This window comes from Pimephales promelas, chromosome 20, assembly GCF_988280905.1.
Source record: "Pimephales promelas chromosome 20, fPimPro1.hap1.1, whole genome shotgun sequence".
NCBI classification, from domain to species: Eukaryota; Metazoa; Chordata; class Actinopteri; order Cypriniformes; family Leuciscidae; genus Pimephales; species Pimephales promelas.
This window is the reverse complement of record NC_142788.1, coordinates 27,248,236-27,274,455: the sequence shown is the minus strand read 5'-3', so window position 1 is coordinate 27,274,455 and position 26,220 is coordinate 27,248,236. Positions and strand designations below refer to the sequence as shown.

The following is a 26,220-nucleotide window of genomic DNA, read 5'->3' as shown; positions in this document are numbered from 1 at the left end:
CTTCCTTTAATAAATTTTTTTTTTTTTAAATTTGATTGCCCATATTTCTATTTTTTTTCCAACAAAATAAAACACAGAGGGCGCTATTTTAACGATTTGAAATGCAAGTATCAAGCGCAAAGCACAAGTAACTTTGTGGGCGGGTCTTGGGCACTGTTGTTATTTTACCGGCGGGATAAATGACTCTTGCGCCCGACGCAAGTTTAAAAGAGGTTGGTCTGAAATGGCTTCATTATTGATAGGTGTGGTTTGGGCGTAACGTGAAATAAACCAATCAGAGCGTCATCCAACATAGGGTATGTTGGATGACGCTCTGATTGGTTTATTTCACGTTAATGGGTTAGTTCACCCAAAAATGTAAATTAAGTCATTAATTACTCACCCCCATGCTGTACCAACCCCCGTAAGACCTTCGTTCATCTTCGGAACACAAATAAAGATATTTTTGATTGAATCTGAGAGCTGGATCACTCTTCCATAGGCTTCCTAAGGGACTGGCTCTTGACGGCCCATAAAGTCATTAAAAAAAAGGTTTAAATATTCCATGTGCCTACAGCGGCTCAATTATAAGTTGGATAGATGCGCGCTGTACATACGCTTTTCAATTAGCGTATTTTCCGCACTATAAGGTGCACTTAAAAGCCTTTTATCTTCTCAAAAAACGACAGTGTTCCTTATAATTCGGAGCGCCTTATATATGGATCATCATTTTATACGGTAGGGGGCGGTAAAACTCCTAAGCGGTGAGCAGCCGGTAACAAGAAGTAGACGAATGAGAACGTCCTCGTCTCAGTTCTCGCGCATGCGCCCATAAGGAAGTAATGGAATAGTCGAATAAAGTCGATATTTATGTTTTTTTCGCACAAAAAGTAGTCTCGTCGCTTGATAAACTTATAACTGAGCCGCTGTAGGCACATTTTTTTTCCTGGTTCTTGACGGACAAACTACAAACTAATTTGTCAGATGTCCTTATATACATATGTGTCTTACCACTATCTTGGGCAAACAGGTCTGATCCGTCATTACTACAATTAGCCTGAAAAATTTGGGTAAATGTGTAAGGTAAGCTAGATTTAGGCCTACATTTTTTCACATCATGGACACCACAAAGATTGTTGTGGGTCAAACAAACTTTATGGCCCATTGTAGTGCCACAAAAATCATAAATAAAATTACTCTGAGGCATCGTTTCTGTCGGCAGCACAAAGTTTTGTTTGGGGAAGAATAAGAGTAAATATGAGCAATAACATCAGTGATGCTTGCCTAAGCAATCAGCTCCAATTAAAATAAGAAATATGGAAACAAATGCACTACATGCATTTAGCTAGTAGCATTTTGAAATTAGCAATTTTTTTCAGTTAATTATTTAGGTTTTAATTCAGAGCGAGTCTTGCCGCTTGCCCTGGCTGTTGTATGAATTAGTATGAATCTGTATGCATGTGGTGTCAATAAACACCAAATAGTTGAATTCGTCCTCTGTCAAAGATTACGTATAATCCATCTTCCCTCGAACTATTCCAAGGCCAGCTTATGGTCCACCTTATATAGTTTTTGATTATCGGATGAGACATAGGAGTCATTTATCATAAAGGGAGCAGATAAAGCATGTTTGCTCACGGAGGGAAACCTCAGGGGTGAGTGATTCGTTAGTTTGTTTGTACCACAGAAGTCAATGACTCCGCAATCTGGCTCTGCTGTCCTTGCATCTCATAGCTTTGATTAGACAGTTTTTTAAGTTTCCTTGTAAACCGGAGAAATCTCCAGAAGCTGTTCAAGGAATTACTATCCCAGCTAGATAAAACACTTTAAAATGTATTAGAGTGGAATATTAGCCAATAATTGGAGCTCATAAAATGTTTGTCAGTAAAAAAACATTTCTGTAATAAAGGTCCAAATCTTATTTAAAAAAAAAAAACATATTTAAATGTTATTTCGGAGAGGCTAGCAATAGAGTGGTGCAGGTATGACGTCACTTTGTTAGGCCGACAGGCTAAATACCCTCGACAAAAACCCAATAGGATATGGTAGTTAGAATAGTTTGTAAGAGCAAAATTAAGCAAAACAAGACAGTAAAAGCAAACTTAAGCTTACCTGTTTGGAGTGATGACGTTTAATGTCCTTAGCCACTTGTTTCCAACCGCTTTTTTCAAGACACGTAACAGCCTTAAAAAAAAAAAAGTAAAAAAAAAAAAAATCACAATGTGGTAATAACAATATATTTTATATCGTAGAATAAAACGTGAAAGTCTCTTAAGCTTGTGTTCACCACAGACCTAATTTCAGCCATTTAACCAAAATCCCATTGACAATGGAACCGGAAATGCTAAATACGCTTTGTTGATGAAGAACACAAACTTTCTAAGAACAACAGAGTCGCGCGATGGCATGAGCATCATCACTATGAACTTACGGCATTGGTCCTGGCTTTTGTTCACACAGCGCACGTTACGGGACTGATTGGCAATTGCGGGCAATGTTACTAGGTCCCCAACCCGGCATTGATGCTGGCATCAATCCCGGGTCGTGTTTGTGTTCACACAAAAGGCGCTCTGGCAATTTCCCGACAATTTCCCAGGATCAACGCGCTGTGTGAAAGGGGCTTATCTCTCCTTTCCTCTCTAAATGCCCATAAAAATCTAAGCATTCCAGAAAAAAGCAAAGTTATAGCTATATACATATATGGAAGTTGTTAGTTAATTGTATTTTTTGTTGCTGTGCACTTTACTAACCTGTGGTCCTTTAAGTGTATAAGAAACACTGAAGGCTGTCTGACTCAAAACATTATTTCGGCTATAGCCTTTTTTTGTTGCAGTTTTTAGTTTAATGTGGTCTAAAGCTAAATTTTAAGACTCAGATTATATTTTATATTCTACAGGAAAGTTGTATGTCAAGTCCTACGCTGCTCCCAATAACCAAGCACAAGCTGCTAAGATAATATGCTGGACATGTTGCTTGCAAATAAATGCACATGTGTAAATTCATGATACATTGTTTTCTCTTAAATGTAATACTTGGTTTACGTTGTTGTTAAATATAGTTTAATAATAATGCTACATGATAAATAGAAGGCTTCAAAAAAGAATAGACCCTGTAATCGGTGATCGGTATCGGGTGACACGGTTTCCAGTAATCGGTGATCGATCGGCCCTAAAAATCCTAATCTGAGCATCCCTAATTTAATTTGAATTCTGAGTGAAGAACCAAAGTTACGGGAAATACTTTTAAAAATCTCACTACACCTTATGTAGCCCCGCCCCTTCTCAGTGCTGAACTCGTTGTCTTTTGATTTCCGGTCCGTATTTCCACAGAGATCTTGCATAGGTATGAATGAACTGCTCGTAAATCATTTCCCGGTCGACATTTAAAAATGTAAAGACATCTGCTTTACAATGCTTAATGCTCGTAATTCTACAATAAGTAAATCCACTTCACCAGCTAATTACTCCTCGACAGCGATGCCATAGAAATATACAGAGCAAGCGACCGCAAAAACGGAAGTTCAAAGACAATATTCTAAAGATGACGGCGCCCACGTTATATATATAAAAAAATAAAAATAAATACTAAAGACTTAAACAGAAAAGGGTGTTCGAGGGTATCAACGCCTCTGGAAATAAAAGTAAAAGCTTTTATGAGGAATTAAATAATTATAATACCTCTCCCGTTGATAAAAGCTGATTGTGTTTCACTGATAATTTCACCAAGTCTAATTGCAAAAATACGACAAAGCGATTTGAAATCGTTTGAATCGAGTTGTCTAAATACAACTTATCCTAGCATTTACAAATCACTTTTCATTTGTGTTTTAATGCTAAATTTAACCCTATCCCATTTGCCAATTGAAGTTAATTCAGACCCAGTTTTAACATAATTAATCATTAACAGAACAGAATCACAAAATGATTCCCATATCAGTGTTAAACTTCCCATGAGTTCCGGTAGACGGTGAGCTGCTATTGCTCATAAGAGAGTGATATGCCACTGTGATCAGTTAAAACTGAAGGAGAAATATTACAGCCAAATGAGGAAGAAAGATTAATAGTTATCAACCAAAAATCCAATCTTGAATGGAAAAGGACCCCATGTAAAGTTTATTTTTATTTATTTATTTTATGTGGGTTCTTTACACGCTAAGAAACTGGGATATATTATTAATCAGGGGGTTAAAGGGAAAAGTGTCAAAAGGAATGGGGTCTCTATCCTGCCATTCGTCTGGAATAGAGTTAAATAATAATCCCATAATAATTTTGTCTGTAAAATTTGTGTTCGTCCAGTCAACTTAATAATAACCTAACTTATTAGCGTCTTGTTGGTGTAACCATAAACATTAATCAAGATGTGATGTGATTACATTCATTTGATCAACCATAATCCATTGACCCTCCTTATCAACTGATGGTTCACTGATTGTAAGTTAACCTTTCTTTCTGAAACTGCTACCATTAAAACCAGAAGTCACCAACCGACCAATTCTGTCACTTTTTCTCTTCAGGAAAACTGGTTTCTAAAAAGTTTGGTATTTGTTCTTAGAAAAATACATTAGTGTGAAGACGAGTATCATATCAAACGCACACCAAAAGTAGATTAACATATGATGTAAGGAATGATGAAATAAGGAACACTGACAACACTGCATCTAAATTTTGTAATATTTCTATAAGTTTGAGGTTGCACTTTTTTAAAGAGGTGGTTTAATGCCCTTTTCACAAGATGTTAAATAAATCTCTGATGTCCCTAGAGTGTGTGTGTGAAGTTAACTCAAAATACCGCACAGATAGTTTTGTAAAAGTCGTCACTTTTTGAGGGTTAGCAAAAACTCTTTAAATGCAAATTAGCTGTATCTCCCAACACAGTGGGCGGAGCTTCAAGAGCGTTTGCGTTAGCAGCTCCGATGACCTCACGCAGACACAACCTAAAATGTCAGAAACTGTTCTGCCTTTTATGTTTAAAGATGGAGAGACTCACAATTGTCAAACTGCCATTTGTTTTAGTCCTTAAAATGTTTTATTTATTTAAAACGGAAGTGTAGTCATAATCAAGCACTCCTAAGATGAAAAGCTCGAAAAAGTGTGAATCTTCTCTCAATCCGTCCACACTCTTTGTCCGGTGTACAGCAGCACTTCATTTGCAGTATTTTGGCTTCTAGCTTCTTTAACCAGGTCTTGTCGTTTTCCCTTCTATAACTGGTTGTTTTGTGCACAAGTCTCATTGTGCACAATAACTGGTCGAGGATCGTCAGCTTCTTCAGGAAGTCTAAGTCGGGCTTGATGTATCGTACCTGAATGAGGTAATCGATGGCTTCATCCCCTGTCATGTCATGGTGGATCATGAGATATGCCAGGAAAAGTGTAGGGGCGTGGCTGACACCCTTAACGCAGTGAATTAACACCTTATCTGTGGAAATAAAAACAGAAAGACAGTCAGAAAAGTCCCAAACAGTTTGTCACTCCAGAACAGAACACTTGATAAAAGATCTTACTTTGTGGGTTTTTCATGGCCTTGTGAATGAATTTGGCAGCTGGCACAAAGTATTTGCTGATGTTGGAAGTTTGCGTTGTAGGCATGCGGCAATACGTGATGTTCATGCCTCTGTAGTAACTCGCCCCTGTATCAACGGTTTCCATCAGGTCTTCCTCGCACGGGACTCCCATCAAGACCCTCAGATTATTCTTCAAAGCAGCAGCATTGAGGATGTGAGTAATCCCCAGCTCCTTCAGTTTCATTCGGTCCTCTGCTATCACTCTGCACAAGAACAAAAAAGCCAAGATTAGTCTTTCAAAGCACAGGGTTTACAATATAATTACATTATAACAATATAACACACATTACATTAATCACATGGTTTATATTAGTCTAAATGTGCTGTAGACTTACTCATTTCCAATGAAGATGTTGTTCCACACCTCGGTGACAGGTTCCAGATCCTTTGTACAGCCCTTCACACGCTCCGCAAAACGGGAATCGGGTCCTTCTTGAACTAGTTCCTGCTTGGAAGTGCATGCACAAGGACTGCTTGGTCCTTGGACACACGATTCATCCGAATCAGACAGATCCGATTCAGGATCCATCTCAGGAACGCTTGGACCCTCATCACACGTTTCATATGCATCAGAAAGATCTGATTCAGGATCCATCTCGGCAACGCTTGGACCCTCATCACACGATTCATATGCATCAGACAGATCCCATTCAGGAACCATCTCGGCAACGCTTGGACCCTCATCAGACGATTCATATGAATCAGACAGATCCCATTCAGAAACCAGCTCAGCAACGCTTGGACCCTCATCAGACGATTCATATGAATCAGACAGATCCCATTCAGAAACCATCTCAGCAACGCTTGGACCCTCATCAGACGATTCATATGAATCAGACAGCTCCGATTCAGGATCCATCTCAGGAACGCTTGCATCTGGAAGACACAAGGTCTCTGGAACAGCCGGATCAATCCTAAAAAGCTTTTTGAAGTATGCCCTAATTTTTCCCTTCTTCCTCACTTTGGTACTTTCTAAAAAAAGAAGAAAACAAATATGTTATTAGAAACATCTCTAACCACAGATTAAAAATTAATTAGTCCGATATTTCTGTTTTCATCTCATTTGTTTTGTACAACTGCATTTACAAAAAAAATCTACAATGTTGCATCTCAATTGCTCTGTTGACATTCACCTTTTGGGCTGATCTTTACAGGGGTTTCAGGAGAAGCATCCATGCCACTCTGATCGATCCCACTGGTTCTCCCTGAAGGCCCTGCGGAGTCGCTCAGATCCTCACACACCAGAGTAGGGCTCTTCAGATCTGAAATGGCATCCTTGACTTCAACTTCCAGACCTTCAGTGGACACTGGTTCTGCCTCAGAACGGTTTAGAGCCGAGACGCTGGACTCCTCTAGATCAACGAGATCCACTGGAGTTTCCTGCTCCGAAACTATTGGAACTGGGACATCCGGTTGCTCCAAATTGTCCAGATCCACGGGGGTTTCCTGCTCAGAATCGACCAGATCCGTTGCAGATGTTGGCTGATGAGTGTCTGGGACACACAGTGGCTCTGAGACACCAAAAAGCATCTGAAAGAATCCACTCGCTTTCTTCATCATCCACACTTTGGTACTTTCTGAAAAAACAAAAATAAAAACATGTTATTAGACACATCTCAAACTACAAATTAGACATGAAAAAGTAGACTGGCTTGAAAGACGTTTCTGTTTGCATCTCATTGTTAATGTACTATTCTATGAAATGAGAGGGGCGACTTGGAGTCATTTTGTAAATGTGATTAACTATTTATTTTAGACATTCGCAAAATGGGTGCCGGTGTGATGAGACATGCTCGGCCAGATTCGCCTCGAAGTCGTGGTCGTGGATCTTTGGAGGCATAGCCGCGCGGAAAGTTACACAAAATGGCGCACACACGGCGATTAAGCACTCAGGAGATTTTTTTTTAATTGAAAAATAAACAAATGTACATAGAAAATAAGCATTAAACCAACAATATTAATGTTAAACAATATTAACACCTGGCAATTCCTCAAAAGGCAGACGTTTGCAAGGATCACAATATGACGTCACGCACTGCGCGCATTTTTCAAAAAACATAATTCAACATTTCGATTACACTTTTCTATAGCCTATAAATGAAAAAAAATATGAATTAAATCGTTGTTTCGTCGCGTTTACAATCCTATGAAAAGCCCCGTTATACTTCCCGTGCCCCTGCCCTGAATATATAGAAAATCTATCAGTGCCATTGGTCATGTTAGCCTGTTGTTCATGTTTAACACACCTGTTGGGCTGTTCTCTGGGGTTTCAGGAGAAGCGTCGGTCCCACTCCTTGCCAATTCCGTTGGTGACACCAACACTGAGGAGACATTTTTGACTTCATCCTCGAGCCCATCTCTCTCAACAACACTAGCTGAGGCGGTTGAGTCGTTCACAGAGTCAACCTGCACAGCGCCCCCCTCTACAACACTGGAACTGACTGGCATGTCCTCAGGTGAATCAATCCTTTCCAGGGAATCGATCACTGCCGAGCTCCCGAAAAGGTCGCAGATGGCTTCGGGGATGATCCTGCACTCCACCTGGTCCTCATCCTCTGCTGGTACTTGGAAAGTCTCAGTGCCATGGTACACGCCGTTGAGGTATATTTCCAGACACACCTCTCCGGAGCAAGTACACATTGCGAGTTTCGGATATTAATCTAACAAATCAAAGAAGTAACTTACAGTTGACAAGCTGTTTGATAGCACGATACACACTGTACGTGACTGATAATCGGAATATCGCAGAATAACTGCAGTGACAGTAAGCGAGTCTTTAACGACGGGCAGAAACAGTCAAGCGAGTTTGCTGCTCTCTGTGACGTAAGCTAAATAGAACGCAGCGCAGAAACAAACAAGGGATCGAACGCAGCGCAGAAACAGATTCATGGTTAAAAACAGATTGTTTGGAAATTACTCTACAACGCATTGGACCAAAGCCAAAAAAATACTAAAGACTTAAACATTTTCATCTTGTTTTAACCTTCTGATGTTCTTCAAAAAAAGTCACAATGCTGGTCTTCGGGGTCTATCAGACCCCAGACAATAACAATAATAATATTAATAATATATATTTTTTTAACAAATATAATTTTACTCTGTTTATTAATGTTTTTACTCAACATTTCTGTCGTTTTTGGAGGATTTATGATTTTTTTATTTATTTCTATAAATAAATAAATATTTATTTAAATAAGATTTTTACAAAAAAAAAACAGCATTTTATGTTAAATAAACTTTATAAAAGACCCAGATTTCTAACTTTCATTCCTGGGTATACCATGGATAATTTTACAAGGTTTAATGTAAGATTTTTGCCCAATTTTTGGAAAATACAGGTTAAAATTTGTAATAAGTCACTTTAACCACTAGATGGCTATAGAGCTCCACTAGGCCTATATACTATTTGAATTACTGAAAGATATAGTTTCTAAAGTTGGATTCATATCTAAATATTATAAAATCACAATTATAACAAAAATAAAATCATTTTTGTCAAAGTTTAGCAATTGTTTTTGTACTGAAAAAACAACAGTTTTTCAATAATGTTACATTATGTTTATAATCAGACCTGAACAACATGTTACAAAGAGAAATGTTGGAGTCTTAAGATTTGATCATTTACTTCAACTGAACAGCAATCACAAACTAGCAAATAAAGCAGTAAAAATAAAATATTTGTAAAAAAAAAAAGAAAAAGTAAATTGGTAAGAAAATCGAACAACTAGGAACAATAGTTTGGAACAATAGAACAATAGTTGGTCTCATCTCTTTTATCTTTTTTATAGCCTTACAAATGTATTCCTGTGTGTGTGTGTGTGTGTGTGTGTGTGCACATTTTCAATGTGTCTTAGTGTTACCAATTTATTTTTTGCGGTGGTTCTGCATTTTAGAGTATTTTATTTTACAAATGATAAGAGAACAGTTTTTATAGTCTGTGTGTATTCCTGTATATTGTATTCCTCTATGCTTCAAGAGCGTTTGCGTTAGCAGCTCCGATGACCTCACGCAGACACAACCTAAAATGTCAGAAACTGTTCTGCCTTTTATGTTTAAAGATGGAGAGACTCACAATTGTCAAACAGCCATTTGTTTTAGTCCCTAAAATGTTTTATTTATTTAAAACGGAAGTGTAGTCATAATCAAGCACTTCTAAGATGAAAAGCTCGAAAAAGTGTGAATCTTCTCTCAATCCGGCCACACTCTTTGTCCGGTGTACAGCAGCACTTCTTTTGCAGTATTTTGGCTTCTAGCTTCTTTAACCAGGTCTTGTCGTTTTCCCTTCTATAACTGGTTGTTTTGTGCACAAGTCTCATTGTGCACAATAACTGGTCGAGGATCGTCAGCTTCTTCAGGAAGTCTAAGTCGGGCTTGATGTATCGTACCTGAATGAGGTAATCGATGGCTTCATCCCCTGTCATGTCATGGTGGATCATGAGATATGCCAGGAAAAGTGTAGGGGCGTGGCTGACACCCTTAACGCAGTGAATTAACACCTTATCTGTGGAAATAAAAACAGAAAGACAGTCAGAAAAGTCCCAAACAGTTTGTCACTCCAGAACAGAACACTTGATAAAAGATCTTACTTTGTGGGTTTTTCATGGCCTTGTGAATGAATTTGGCAGCTGGCACGAAGTATTTGCTGATGTTGGAAGTTTGCGTTGTAGGCATGCGGCAATACGTGATGTTCATGCCTCTGTAGTAACTCGCCCCTGTATCAACGGTTTCCATCAGGTCTTCCTCGTACGGGACTCCCATCAAGACCCTCAGATTATTCTTCAAAGCAGCAGCATTGAGGATGTGAGTAATCCCCAGCTCCTTCAGTTTCATTCGGTCCTCTGCTATCACTCTGCACAAGAACAAAAAAGCCAAGATTAGTCTTTCAAAGCACAAGGTTTACAATATAATTACATTATAACAATATAACACACATTACATTAATCACATGGTTTATATTATGTGCTGTAGACTTACTCATTTCCAATGAAGATGTTGTTCCACACCTCGGTGACAGGTTCCAGATCCTTTGTACAGCCCTTCACACGCTCCGCAAAACGGGAATCGGGTCCTTCTTGAACTAGTTCCTGCTTGGAAGTGCATGCACAAGGACTGCTTGGTCCTTGGACACACGATTCATCCAAATCAGACAGATCCGATTCAGGATCCATCTCAGGAACGCTTGGACCCTCATCACACGTTTCATATGCATCAGAAAGATCTGATTCAGGATCCATCTCGGCAACGCTTGGACCCTCATCACACGATTCATATGCATCAGACAGATCCCATTCAGGAACCATCTCGGCAACGCTTGGACCCTCATCAGACGATTCATATGAATCAGACAGATCCCATTCAGAAACCATCTCAGCAACGCTTGGACCCTCATCAGACGATTCATATGAATCAGACAGATCCCATTCAGAAACCATCTCAGCAACGCTTGGACCCTCATCAGACGATTCATATGCATCAGACAGCTCCGATTCAGGATCCATCTCAGGAACGCTTGCATCTGGGAGACACAAGGTCTCTGGAACAGCCGGATCAATCCTAAAAAGCTTTTTGAAGTATGCCCTAATTTTTCCCTTCTTCCTCACTTTGGTACTTTCTAAAAAAAGAAGAAAACAAATATGTTATTAGAAACATCTCTAACCACAGATTAAAAATTAATTAGTCCGATATTTCTGTTTTCATCTCATTTGTTTTGTACAACTGCATTTACAAAAAAAATCTACAATGTTGCATCTCAATTGCTCTGTTGACATTCACCTTTTGGGCTGATCTTTACAGGGGTTTCAGGAGAAGCATCCATGCCACTCTGATCGATCCCACTGGTTCTCCCTGAAGGCCCTGCGGAGTCGCTCAGATCCTCACACACCAGAGTAGGGCTCTTCAGATCTGAAATGGCATCCTTGACTTCAACTTCCAGACCTTCAGTGGACACTGGTTCTGCCTCAGAACGGTTTAGAGCCGAGACGCTGGACTCCTCTAGATCAACGAGATCCACTGGAGTTTCCTGCTCCGAAACTATTGGAACTGGGACATCCGGTTGCTCCAAATTGTCCAGATCCACGGGGGTTTCCTGCTCAGAATCGACCAGATCCGTTGCAGATGTTGGCTGATGAGTGTCTGGGACACACAGTGGCTCTGAGACACCAAAAAGCATCTGAAAGAATCCACTCGCTTTCTTCATCATCCACACTTTGGTACTTTCTGAAAAAACAAAAATAAAAACATGTTATTAGACACATCTCAAACTACAAATTAGACATGAAAAAGTAGACTGGCTTGAAAGACGTTTCTGTTTGCATCTCATTGTTAATGTACTATTCTATGAATGAAATGACAGGGGCGACTTGGAGTCATTTTGTAAATGTGATTAACTATTTATTTTAGACATTCGCAAAATGGGTGCCGGTGTGATGAGACATGCTCGGCCAGATTCGCCTCGAAGTCGTGGTCGTGGATCTTTGGAGGCATAGCCGCGCGGAAAGTTACACAAAATGGCGCACACACGGCGATTAAGCACTCAGGAGATTTTTTTTTAATTGAAAAATAAACAAATGTACATAGAAAATAAGCATTAAACCAACAATATTAATGTTAAACAATATTAACACCTGGCAATTCCTCAAAAGGCAGACGTTTGCAAGGATCACAATATGACGTCACGCACTGCGCGCATTTTTCAAAAAACATAATTCAACATTTCGATTACACTTTTCTATAGCCTATAAATGAAAAAAAATATGAATTAAATCGTTGTTTCGTCGCGTTTACAATCCTATGAAAAGCCCCCTTATACTTCCCGTGCCCCTGCCCTGAATATATAGAAAATCTATCAGTGCCATTGGTCATGTTAGCCTGTTGTTCATGTTTAACACACCTGTTGGGCTGTTCTCTGGGGTTTCAGGAGAAGCGTCGGTCCCGCTCCCTGCCAACTCCGTTGGTGACACCAACACTGAGGAGACATTTTTGACTTCATCCTCGAGCCCATCTCTCTCAACAACACTAGCTGAGGCGGTTGAGTCGTTCACAGAGTCAACCTGCACAGCGCCCCCCTCTACAACACTGGAACTGACTGGCATGTCCTCAGGTGAATCAATCCTTTCCAGGGAATCGATCACTGCCGAGCTCCCGAAAAGGTCGCAGATGGCATCGGGGATGATCCTGCACTCCACCTGGTCCTCATCCTCTACTGGTACTTGGAAAGTCTCAGTGCCATGGTACACGCCGTTGAGGTATATTTCCAGACACACCTCTCTGGAGCAAGTACACATTGCGAGTTTCGGATATTAATCTAACAAATCAAAGAAGTAACTTACAGTTGACAAGCTGTTTGATAGCAAGATACACACTGTACGTGACTGATAATCGGAATATCGCAGAATAACTGCAGTGACAGTAAGCGAGTCTTTAACGACGGGCAGAAACAGTCAAGCGAGTTTGCTGCTCTCTGTGACGTAAGCTAAATAGAACGCAGCGCAGAAACAAACAAGGGATCGAACGCAGCGCAGAAACAGATTCATGGTTAAAAACAGATTGTTTGGAAATTACTCTACAACGCATTGGACCAAAGCCAAAAAAATACTAAAGACTTAAACATTTTCATCTTGTTTTAACCTTCTGATGTTCTTCAAAAAAAGTCACAATGCTGGTCTTCGGGGTCTATCAGACCCCAGACAATAACAATAATAATATTAATAATATACATTTTTTTAACAAATATAATTTTACTCTGTTTATTAATGTTTTTACTCAACATTTGTGTCGTTTTTGGAGGATTTATGATTTTTTTATTTATTTCTATAAATAAATAAATATTTATTTAAATAAGATTTTTACAAAAAAAAAAAAAACAGCATTTTATGTTAAATAAACTTTATAAAAGACCCAGATTTCTAACTTTCATTCCTGGGGATACCATGGATAATTTTACAAGGTTGAATGTAAGATTTTTGCCCAATTTTTGGAAAATACAGGTTAAAATTTGTAATAAGTCACTTTAACCACTAGATGACTATAGAGCTCCACTAGGCCTATATACTATTTGAATTACTGAAAGATATAGTTTCTAAAGTTGGATTCATATCTAAATATTATAAAATCACAATTATAACAAAAATAAAATAATTTTTGTCAAAGTTTAGCAATTGTTTTTGTACTGAAAAAACAACAGTTTTTCAATAATGTTACATTATGTTTAGAATCAGACCTGAACAACATGTTACAAAGAGAAATGTTGGAGTCTTAAGATTTGATCATTTACTTCAACTGAACAGCAATCACAAATTAGCAAATAAAGCAGTAAAAATAAAATATGTGTAAAAAAAAAAAAAAAAAAGTAAATTGGTAAGAAAATCGAACAACTAGGAACAATAGTTTGGAACAATAGAACAATAGTTGGTCTCATCTCGTTTATCTTTTTTATAGCCTTACAAATGTATTCCTGTGTGTGTGTGTGTGTGTGTGTGCACATTTTCAATGTGTCTTAGTGTTACCAATTTATTTTTGTGGTGGTTCTGCATTTTAGAGTATTTTATTTTACAAATGATAAGAGAACAGTTTTTATAGTCTGTGTGTATTCCTGTATATTGTATTCCTCTATGCTTCAAGAGCGTTTGCGTTAGCAGCTCCGATGACCTCACGCAGACACAACCTAAAATGTCAGAAACTGTTCTGCCTTTTATGTTTAAAGATGGAGAGACTCACAATTGTCAAACAGCCATTTGTTTTAGTCCTTAAAATGTTTTATTTATTTAAAACGGAAGTGTAGTCATAATCAAGCACTTCTAAGATGAAAAGCTCGAAAAAGTGTGAATCTTCTCTCAATCCGTCCACACTCTTTGTCCGGTGTACAGCAGCACTTCTTTTGCAGTATTTTGGCTTCTAGCTTCTTTAACCAGGTCTTGTCGTTTTCCCTTCTATAACTGGTTGTTTTGTGCACAAGTCTCATTGTGCACAATAACTGGTCGAGGATCGTCAGCTTCTTCAGGAAGTCTAAGTCGGGCTTGATGTATCGTACCTGAATGAGGTAATCGATGGCTTCATCCCCTGTCATGTCATGGTGGATCATGAGATATGCCAGGAAAAGTGTAGGGGCGTGGCTGACACCCTTAACGCAGTGAATTAACACCTTATCTGTGGAAATAAAAACAGAAAGACAGTCAGAAAAGTCCCAAACAGTTTGTCATTCCAGAACAGAACACTTGATAAAAGATCTTACTTTGTGGGTTTTTCATGGCCTTGTGAATGAATTTGGCAGCTGGCACGAAGTATTTGCTGATGTTGGAAGTTTGCGTTGTAGGCATGCGGCAATACGTGATGTTCATGCCTCTGTAGTAACTCGCCCCTGTATCAACGGTTTCCATCAGGTCTTCCTCGCACGGGACTCCCATCAAGACCCTCAGATTATTCTTCAAAGCAGCAGCATTGAGGATGTGAGTAATCCCCAGCTCCTTCAGTTTCATTCGGTCCTCTGCTATCACTCTGCACAAGAACAAAAAAGCCAAGATTAGTCTTTCAAAGCACAGGGTTTACAATATAATTACATTATAACAATATAACACACATTACATTAATCACATGGTTTATATTAGTCTAAATGTGCTGTAGACTTACTCATTTCCAATGAAGATGTTGTTCCACACCTCGGTGACAGGTTCCAGATCCTTTGTACAGCCCTTCACACGCTCCGCAAAACGGGAATCGGGTCCTTCTTGAACTAGTTCCTGCTTGGAAGTGCATGCACAAGGACTGCTTGGACCTTGGACACACGATTCATCCAAATCAGACAGATCCGATTCAGGATCCATCTCAGGAACGCTTGGACCCTCATCACACGTTTCATATGCATCAGACAGATCCGATTCAGGATCCATCTCAGGAACGCTTGGACCCTCATCAGACGATTCATATGCATCAGACAGATCCGATTCAGGATCCATCTCAGGAACGCTTGGACCCTCATCACACGATTCATATGCATCAGAAAGATCTGATTCAGGATCCATCTCGGCAACGCTTGGACCCTCATCACACGATTCATATGCATCAGACAGATCCCATTCAGGAACCATCTCGGCAACGCTTGGACCCTCATCAGACGATTCATATGAATCAGATAGATCCCATTCAGAAACCATCTCAGCAACGCTTGGACCCTCATCAGACGATTCATATGAATCAGACAGATCCCATTCAGAAACCATCTCAGCAACGCTTGGACCCTCATCAGACGATTCATATGCATCAGACAGCTCCGATTCAGGATCCATCTCAGGAACGCTTGCATCTGGGAGACACAAGGTCTCTGGAACAGCCGGATCAATCCTAAAAAGCTTTTTGAAGAATGCCCTAATTTTTCCCTTCTTCCTCACTTTGGTACTTTCTAAAAAAAGAAGAAAACAAATATGTTATTAGAAACGTCTCTAACCACAGATTAAAAATTAATTAGTCCGATATTTCTGTTTTCATCTCATTTGTTTTGTACAACTGCATTTACAAAAAAAATCTAGAATGTTGCATCTCAATTGCTCTGTTGACATTCACCTTTTGGGCTGATCTTTACAGGGGTTTCAGGAGAAGCATCCATGCCACTCTGATCGATCCCACTGGTTTTCCCTGAAGGCCCTGCGGAGTCGCTCAGATCCTCACACACCAGAGTTGGGCTCTTCAGATCTGAAATGTCATCCCTGACTTCAACTTCCAGACCTTCAGTGGACACTGGTTCTGCCTCAGAACGGTTTAGAGCCGAGACGCTGGACTCCTCTAGATCAACGAGATCCACTGGAGTTTCCTGCTCCGAAACTATTGGAACTGGGACATCCGGTTGCTCCAAATTGTCCAGATCCACGGGGGTTTCCTGCTCAGAATCGACCAGATCCGTTTCAGATGTTGGCTGATGAGTGTCTGGGACACACAGTGGCTCTGGGACACCAAAAAGCATCTGAAAGAATCCACTCGCTTTCTTCATCATCCACACTTTGGTACTTTCTGAAAAAACAAAAATAAAAATGTTATTAGACACATCTCAAACTACAAATTAGACATGAAAAAGTAGACTGGCTTGAAAGACGTTTCTGTTTGCATCTCATTGTTAATGTACTATTCTATGAAATGACAGGGGCGACTTGAAGTCATTTTGTAAATGTGATTAACTATTTATTTTAGACATTCGCAAAATGGGTGCCGGTGTGATGAGACATGCTCGGCCAGATTCGCCTCGAAGTCGTGGTCGTGGATCTTTGGAGGCATAGCCGCGCGGAAAGTTACACAAAATGGCGCACACACGGCGATTAAGCACTCAGGAGATTTTTTTTTAATTGAAAAATAAACAAATGTACATAGAAAATAAGCATTAAACCAACAATATTAATGTTAAACAATATTAACACCTGGCAATTCCTCAAAAGGCAGACGTTTGCAAGGATCACAATATGACGTCACGCACTGCGCGCATTTTTCAAAAAACATAATTCAACATTTCGATTACACTTTTCTATAGCCTATAAATGAAAAAAAAATATGAATTAAATCGTTGTTTCGTCGCGTTTACAATCCTATGAAAAGCCCCCTTATACTTCCCGTGCCCCTGCCCTGAATATATAGAAAATCTATCAGTGCCATTGGTCATGTTAGCCTGTTGTTCATGTTTAACACACCTGTTGGGCTGTTCTCTGGGGTTTCAGGAGAAGCGTCGGTCCCGCTCCCTGCCAACTCCGTTGGTGACACCAACACTGAGGAGACATTTTTGACTTCATCCTCGAGCCCATCTCTCTCAACAACACTAGCTGAGGCGGTTGAGTCGTTCACAGAGTCAACCTGCACAGCGCCCCCCTCTACAACACTGGAACTGACTGGCATGTCCTCAGGTGAATCAATCCTTTCCAGGGAATCGATCACTGCCGAGCTCCCGAAAAGGTCGCAGATGGCATCGGGGATGATCCTGCACTCCACCTGGTCCTCATCCTCTACTGGTACTTGGAAAGTCTCAGTGCCATGGTACACGCCGTTGAGGTATATTTCCAGACACACCTCTCTGGAGCAAGTACACATTGCGAGTTTCGGATATTAATCTAACAAATCAAAGAAGTAACTTACAGTTGACAAGCTGTTTGATAGCAAGATACACACTGTACGTGACTGATAATCGGAATATCGCAGAATAACTGCAGTGACAGTAAGCGAGTCTTTAACGACGGGCAGAAACAGTCAAGCGAGTTTGCTGCTCTCTGTGACGTAAGCTAAATAGAACGCAGCGCAGAAAAAAAAAAGGGATCGAACGCAGCGCAGAAACAGATTCATGGTTAAAAACAGATTGTTTGGAAATTACTCTACAACGCATTGGACCAAAGCCAAAAAAATACTAAAGACTTAAACATTTTCATCTTGTTTTAACCTTCTGATGTTCTTCAAAAAAAGTCACAATGCTGGTCTTCGGGGTCTATCAGACCCCAGACAATAACAATAATAATATTATTAATAGATTTTTTTAACAAATATAATTTTACTCTGTTTATTAATGTTTTTACTCAACATTTGTGTCGTTTTTGGAGGATTTATGATTTTTTTTTTTATTTCTATAAATAAATAAATATTTATTTAAATAAGATTTTTACAAAAAAAAAACAGCATTTTATGTTAAATAAACTTTATAAAAGACCCAGATTTCTAACTTTCATTCCTGGGGATACTATGGATAATTTTACAAGGTTGAATGTAAGATTTTTGCCCAATTTTTGGAAAATACAGGTTAAAATTTGTAATAAGTCACTTTAACCACTAGATGACTATAGAGCTCCACTAGGCCTATATACTATTTGAATTACTGAAAGATATAGTTTCTAAAGTTGGATTCAGTTGGATTCATATCTAAATATTATAAAATCACAATTATAACAAAAATAAAATAATTTTTGTCAAAGTTTAGCAATTGTTTTTGTACTGAAAAAACAACAGTTTTTCAATAATGTTACATTATGTTTAGAATCAGACCTGAACAACATGTTACAAAGAGAAATGTTGGAGTCTTAAGATTTGATCATTTACTTCAACTGAATAGCAATCACAAATTAGCAAATAAAGCAGTAAAAATAAAATATCTGTAAAAAAAAAAAAAAAGTAAATTGGTAAGATAGTTTGGAACAATAGAACAATAGTTGGTCTCATCTCGTTTATCTTTTTTATAGCCTTACAAATGTATTCCTGTGTGTGTGTGTGTGTGTGTGTGTGTGTGTGTGCGCACATTTTCAATGTGTCTTAGTGTTACCAATTTATTTTTGTGGTGGTTCTGCATTTTAGAGTATTTTATTTTACAAATGATAAGAGAACAGTTTTTATAGTCTGTGTGTATTCCTGTATATTGTATTCCTCTATGCTTCAAGAGCGTTTGCGTTAGCAGCTCCGATGACCTCACGCAGACACAACCTAAAATGTCAGAAACTGTTCTGCCTTTTATGTTTAAAGATGGAGAGACTCACAATTGTCAAACAGCCATTTGTTTTAGTCCTTAAAATGTTTTATTTATTTAAAACGGAAGTGTAGTCATAATCAAGCACTTCTAAGATGAAAAGCTCGAAAAAGTGTGAATCTTCTCTCAATCCGTCCACACTCTTTGTCCGGTGTACAGCAGCACTTCTTTTGCAGTATTTTGGCTTCTAGCTTCTTTAACCAGGTCTTGTCGTTTTCCCTTCTATAACTGGTTGTTTTGTGCACAAGTCTCATTGTGCACAATAACTGGTCGAGGATCGTCAGCTTCTTCAGGAAGTCTAAGTCGGGCTTGATGTATCGTACCTGAATGAGGTAATCGATGGCTTCATCCCCTGTCATGTCATGGTGGATCATGAGATATGCCAGGAAAAGTGTAGGGGCGTGGCTGACACCCTTAACGCAGTGAATTAACACCTTATCTGTGGAAATAAAAACAGAAAGACAGTCAGAAAAGTCCCAAACAGTTTGTCACTCCAGAACAGAACACTTGATAAAAGATCTTACTTTGTGGGTTTTTCATGGCCTTGTGAATGAATTTGGCAGCTGGCACGAAGTATTTGCTGATGTTGGAAGTTTGCGTTGTAGGCATGCGGCAATACGTGATGTTCATGCCTCTGTAGTAACTCGCCCCTGTATCAACGGTTTCCATCAGGTCTTCCTCGCACGGGACTCCCATCAAGACCCTCAGATTATTCTTCAAAGCAGCAGCATTGAGGATGTGAGTAATCCCCAGCTCCTTCAGTTTCATTCGGTCCTCTGCTATCACTCTGCACAAGAACAAAAAAGCCAAGATTAGTCTTTCAAAGCACAGGGTTTACAATATAATTACATTATAACAATATAACACACATTACATTAATCACATGGTTTATATTAGTCTAAATGTGCTGTAGACTTACTCATTTCCAATGAAGATGTTGTTCCACACCTCGGTGACAGGTTCCAGATCCTTTGTACAGCCCTTCACACGCTCCGCAAAACGGGAATCGGGTCCTTCTTGAACTAGTTCCTGCTTGGAAGTGCATGCACAAGGACTGCTTGGACCTTGGACACACGATTCATCCAAATCAGACAGATCCGATTCAGGATCCATCTCAGGAACGCTTGGACCCTCATCACACGTTTCATATGCATCAGACAGATCCGATTCAGGATCCATCTCAGGAACGCTTGGACCCTCATCAGACGATTCATATGCATCAGACAGATCCGATTCAGGATCCATCTCAGGAACGCTTGGACCCTCATCACACGATTCATATGCATCAGAAAGATCTGATTCAGGATCCATCTCGGCAACGCTTGGACCCTCATCACACGATTCATATGCATCAGACAGATCCCATTCAGGAACCATCTCGGCAACGCTTGGACCCTCATCAGACGATTCATATGAATCAGACAGATCCCATTCAGAAACCATCTCAGCAACGCTTGGACCCTCATCAGACGATTCATATGAATCAGACAGATCCCATTCAGAAACCATCTCAGCAACGCTTGGACCCTCATCAGACGATTCATATGCATCAGACAGCTCCGATTCAGGATCCATCTCAGGAACGCTTGCATCTGGGAGACACAAGGTCTCTGGAACAGCCGGATCAATCCTAAAAAGCTTTTTGAAGAATGCCCTAATTTTTCCCTTCTTCCTCACTTTGGTACTTTCTAAAAAAAGAAGAAAACAAATATGTTATTAGAAACATCTCTAACCACAGATTAAAAATTAATTAGTCCGATATTTTTGTTTTCATCTCATTTGTTTTGTACAACTGCATTTACAAAAAAAATCTACAATGTTGCATCTCAATTGCTCTGTTGACATTCACCTTTTGGGCTGATCTTTACAGGGGTTTCAGGAGAAGCATCCATGCCACTCTGATCGATCCCACTGGTTCTCCCTGAAGGCCCTGCGGAGTCGCTCAGATCCTCACACACCAGAGTAGGGCTCTTCAGATCTGAAATGTCATCCCTGACTTCAACTTCCAGACCTTCAGTGGACACTGGTTCTGCCTCAGAACGGTTTAGAGCCGAGACACTGGACTCCTCTAGATCAACGAGATCCACTGGAGTTTCCTGCTCCGAAACTATTGGAACTGGGACATCCGGTTGCTCCAAATTGTCCAGATCCACGGGGGTTTCCTGCTCAGAATCGACCAGATCCGTTTCAGATGTTGGCTGATGAGTGTCTGGGACACACAGTGGCTCTGGGACACCAAAAAGCATCTGAAAGAATCCACTCGCTTTCTTCATCATCCACACTTTGGTACTTTCTGAAAAAACAAAAATAAAAATGTTATTAGACACATCTCAAACTACAAATTAGACATGAAAAAGTAGACTGGCTTGAAAGACGTTTCTGTTTGCATCTCATTGTTAATGTACTATTCTATGAAATGACAGGGGCGACTTGGAGTCATTTTGTAAATGTGATTAACTATTTATTTTAGACATTCGCAAAATGGGTGCCGGTGTGATGAGACATGCTCGGCCAGATTCGCCTCGAAGTCGTGGTCGTGGATCTTTAAAGGCATAGCCGCGCGGAAAGTTACACAAAATGGCGCACACACGGCGATTAAGCACTCAGGGGATTTTTTTAATTGAAAAATAAACAAACGTACATAGAAAATAAGCATTGAACCAACAATATTAATGTTAAACAATATTAACACCTGGCAATTCCTCAAAAGGCAGACGTTTGCAAGGATCACAATATGACGTCACGCACTGTGCGCATTTTTCAAAAAACATAATTTAACATTTCGATTACACTTTTCTATAGCCTATAAATGAAAAATATATATAAATTAAATCGTTGTTTCGTCGCGTTTACAATCCTATGAAAAGCCCCCTTATACTTCCCGTGCCCCTTCCCTGAATATATAGAAAATCTATCAGTGCCATTGGTCATGTTAGCCTGTTGTTCATGTTTAACACACCTGTTGGGCTGTTCTCTGGGGTTTCAGGAGAAGCGTCGGTCCCGCTCCCTGCCAACTCCGTTGGTGACACCAACACTGAGGAGACATTTTTGACTTCATCCTCGAGCCCATCTCTCTCAACAACACTAGCTGAGGCGGTTGAGTCGTTCACAGAGTCAACCTGCACAGCGCCCCCCTCTACAACACTGGAACTGACTGGCATGTCCTCAGGTGAATCAATCCTTTCCAGGGAATCGATCACTGCCGAGCTCCCGAAAAGGTCGCAGATGACATCGGGGATGATCCTGCACTCCACCTGGTCCTCATCCTCTACTGGTACTTGGAAAGTCTCAGTGCCATGGTACACGCCGTTGAGGTATATTTCCAGACACACCTCTCTGGAGCAAGTACACATTGCGAGTTTCGGATATTAATCTAACAAATCAAAGAAGTAACTTACAGTTGACAAGCTGTTTGATAGCAAGATACACACTGTACGTGACTGATAATCGGAATATCGCAGAATAACTGCAGTGACAGTAAGCGAGTCTTTAACGACGGGCAGAAACAGTCAAGCGAGTTTGCTGCTCTCTGTGACGTAAGCTAAATAGAACGCAGCGCAGAAACAAACAAGGGATCGAACGCAGCGCAGAAACAGATTCATGGTTAAAAACAGATTGTTTGGAAATTACTCTACAACGCATTGGACCAAAGCCAAAAAAATACTAAAGACTTAAACATTTTCATCTTATTTTAACCTTCTGATGTTCTTCAAAAAAAGTCACAATGCTGGTCTTCGGGGTCTATCAGACCCCAGACAATAACAATAATAATATTATTAATAGATTTTTTTAACAAATATAATTTTACTCTGTTTATTAATGTTTTTACTCAACATTTGTGTCGTTTTTGGAGGATTTATGATTTTTTTTTTTATTTCTATAAATAAATAAATATTTATTTAAATAAGATTTTTACAAAAAAAAAACAGCATTTTATGTTAAATAAACTTTATAAAAGACCCAGATTTCTAACTTTCATTCCTGGGGATACTATGGATAATTTTACAAGGTTGAATGTAAGATTTTTGCCCAATTTTTGGAAAATACAGGTTAAAATTTGTAATAAGTCACTTTAACCACTAGATGACTATAGAGCTCCATTAGGCCTATATACTATTTGAATTACTGAAAGATATAGTTTCTAAAGTTGGATTCAGTTGGATTCATATCTAAATATTATAAAATCACAATTATAACAAAAATAAAATAATTTTTGTCAAAGTTTAGCAATTGTTTTTGTACTGAAAAAACAACAGTTTTTCAATAATGTTACATTATGTTTAGAATCAGACCTGAACAACATGTTACAAAGAGAAATGTTGGAGTCTTAAGATTTGATCATTTACTTCAACTGAATAGCAATCACAAATTAGCAAATAAAGCAGTAAAAATAAAATATCTGTAAAAAAAAAAAAAGTAAATTGGTAAGATAGTTTGGAACAATAGAACAATAGTTGGTCTCATCTCGTTTATCTTTTTTATAGCCTTACAAATGTATTCCTGTGTGTGTGTGTGTGTGTGTGTGTGCACATTTTCAATGTGTCTTAGTGTTACCAATTTATTTTTGTGGTGGTTCTGCATTTTAGAGTATTTTATTTTACAAATGATAAGAGAACAGTTTTTATAGTCTGTGTGTATTCCTGTATATTGTATTCCTCTATGCTTCAAGAGCGTTTGCGTTAGCAGCTCCGATGACCTCACGCAGACACAACCTAAAATGTCAGAAACTGTTCTGCCTTTTATGTTTAAAGATGGAGAGACTCACAATTGTCAAACTGCCATTTGTTTTAGTCCTTAAAATGTTTTATTTATTTAAAACGGAAGTGTAGTCATAATCAAGCACTTCTAAGATGAAAAGCTCGAAAAAGTGTGAATCTTCTCTCAATCCGTCCACACTCTTTGTCCGGTGTACAGCAGCACTTCTTTTGCAGTATTTTGGCTTCTAGCTTCTTTAACCAGGTCTTGTCGTTTTCCCTTCTATAACTGGTTGTTTTGTGCACAAGTCTCATTGTGCACAATAACTGGTCGAGGATCGTCAGCTTCTTCAGGAAGTCTAAGTCGGGCTTGATGTATCGTACCTGAATGAGGTAATCGATGGCTTCATCCCCTGTCATGTCATGGTGGATCATGAGATATGCCAGGAAAAGTGTAGGGGCGTGGCTGACACCCTTAACGCAGTGAATTAACACCTTATCTGTGGAAATAAAAACAGAAAGACAGTCAGAAAAGTCCCAAACAGTTTGTCACTCCAGAACAGAACACTTGATAAAAGATCTTACTTTGTGGGTTTTTCATGGCCTTGTGAATGAATTTGGCAGCTGGCACGAAGTATTTGCTGATGTTGGAAGTTTGCGTTGTAGGCATGCGGCAATACGTGATGTTCATGCCTCTGTAGTAACTCGCCCCTGTATCAACGGTTTCCATCAGGTCTTCCTCGCACGGGACTCCCATCAAGACCCTCAGATTATTCTTCAAAGCAGCAGCATTGAGGATGTGAGTAATCCCCAGCTCCTTCAGTTTCATTCGGTCCTCTGCTATCACTCTGCACAAGAACAAAAAGGCCAAGATTAGTCTTTCAAAGCACAGGGTTTACAATATAATTACATTATAACAATATAACACACATTACATTAATCACATGGTTTATATTAGTCTAAATGTGCTGTAGACTTACTCATTTCCAATGAAGATGTTGTTCCACACCTCGGTGACAGGTTCCAGATCCTTTGTACAGCCCTTCACACGCTCCGCAAAACGGGAATCGGGTCCTTCTTGAACTAGTTCCTGCTTGGAAGTGCATGCACAAGGACTGCTTGGTCCTTGGACACACGATTCATCCGAATCAGACAGATCCGATTCAGGATCCATCTCAGGAACGCTTGGACCCTCATCACACGTTTCATATGCATCAGACAGATCCGATTCAGGATCCATCTCAGGAACGCTTGGACCCTCATCAGACGATTCATATGCATCAGACAGATCCGATTCAGGATCCATCTCAGGAACGCTTGGACCCTCATCACACGATTCATATGCATCAGAAAGATCTGATTCAGGATCCATCTCGGCAACGCTTGGACCCTCATCACACGATTCATATGCATCAGACAGATCCCATTCAGGAACCATCTCGGCAACGCTTGGACCCTCATCAGACGATTCATATGAATCAGACAGATCCCATTCAGAAACCAGCTCAGCAACGTTTGGACCCTCATCAGACGATTCATATGCATCAGACAGATCCCATTCAGAAACCAGCTCAGCAACGCTTGGACCCTCATCAGACGATTCATATGCATCAGACAGCTCCGATTCAGGATCCATCTCAGGAACGCTTGCATCTGGGAGACACAAGGTCTCTGGAACAGCCGGATCAATCCTAAAAAGCTTTTTGAAGAATGCCCTAATTTTTCCCTTCTTCCTCACTTTGGTACTTTCTAAAAAAAGAAGAAAACAAATATGTTATTAGAAACATCTCTAACCACAGATTAAAAATTAATTAGTCCGATATTTTTGTTTTCATCTCATTTGTTTTGTACAACTGCATTTACAAAAAAAATCTAGAATGTTGCATCTCAATTGCTCTGTTGACATTCACCTTTTGGGCTGATCTTTACAGGGGTTTCAGGAGAAGCATCCATGCCACTCTGATCGATCCCACTGGTTCTCCCTGAAGGCCCTGCGGAGTCGCTCAGATCCTCACACACCAGAGTAGGGCTCTTCAGATCTGAAATGGCATCCCTGACTTCAACTTCCAGACCTTCAGTGGACACTGGTTCTGCCTCAGAACGGTTTAGAGCCGAGACGCTGGACTCCTCTAGATCAACGAGATCCACTGGAGTTTCCTGCTCCGAAACTATTGGAACTGGGACATCCGGTTGCTCCAAATTGTCCAGATCCACGGGGGTTTCCTGCTCAGAATCAACCAGATCCGTTGCAGATGTTGGCTGATGAGTGTCTGGGACACACAGTGGCTCTGGGACGCCAAAAAGCATCTGAAAGAATCCACTCGCTTTCTTCATCATCCACACTTTGGTACTTTCTGAAAAAACAAAAATAAAAACATGTTATTAGACACATCTCAAACTACAAATTAGACATGAAAAAGTAGACTGGCTTGAAAGACGTTTCTGTTTGCATCTCATTGTTAATGTACTATTCTATGAATGAAATGACAGGGGCGACTTGGAGTCATTTTGTA

At 39.6% G+C, this 26,220-nt stretch overlaps 1 protein-coding gene across 1 annotated transcript; it reads right to left on the bottom strand.

Annotated features, from left to right (window-relative positions):
* Positions 1 to 4,979: 4,979 nt before the first annotated feature.
* Positions 4,980 to 24,434, bottom strand: LOC120463032 (uncharacterized). Its single transcript, XM_089124194.1, has 23 exons — positions 24,293 to 24,434; positions 24,092 to 24,207; positions 21,973 to 22,349; positions 20,863 to 21,306; positions 19,933 to 20,701; positions 19,538 to 19,800; positions 19,096 to 19,452; positions 17,645 to 17,654; positions 17,206 to 17,582; positions 16,094 to 16,537; positions 15,164 to 15,932; positions 14,769 to 15,031; positions 14,568 to 14,683; positions 12,429 to 12,819; positions 11,312 to 11,755; positions 10,514 to 11,150; positions 10,126 to 10,388; positions 9,690 to 10,040; positions 7,786 to 8,178; positions 6,673 to 7,116; positions 5,875 to 6,511; positions 5,480 to 5,742; positions 4,980 to 5,394 (listed from the first exon to the last, which is right to left on the bottom strand). The coding sequence occupies exons 2-23, from the start codon at positions 24,115 to 24,117 to the stop codon at positions 5,036 to 5,038; spliced, it is 8,397 nt and encodes a 2,798-aa protein (XP_088980320.1). The 5' UTR covers positions 24,118 to 24,207; positions 24,293 to 24,434; the 3' UTR covers positions 4,980 to 5,035.
* Positions 24,435 to 26,220: the final 1,786 nt, after the last annotated feature.

Coding starts and splice junctions, on each gene's coding strand:
- LOC120463032 (XM_089124194.1), bottom strand. CDS start 24,117: ATGAAGCCATCGATTACCTCATTCAG. Junction 19,801..19,932: donor AACATCTTCATTGGAAATGA/GTAAGTCTACAG, acceptor GTTCTTGTGCAG/AGTGATAGCAGAGGACCGAA. Junction 5,743..5,874: donor AACATCTTCATTGGAAATGA/GTAAGTCTACAG, acceptor GTTCTTGTGCAG/AGTGATAGCAGAGGACCGAA.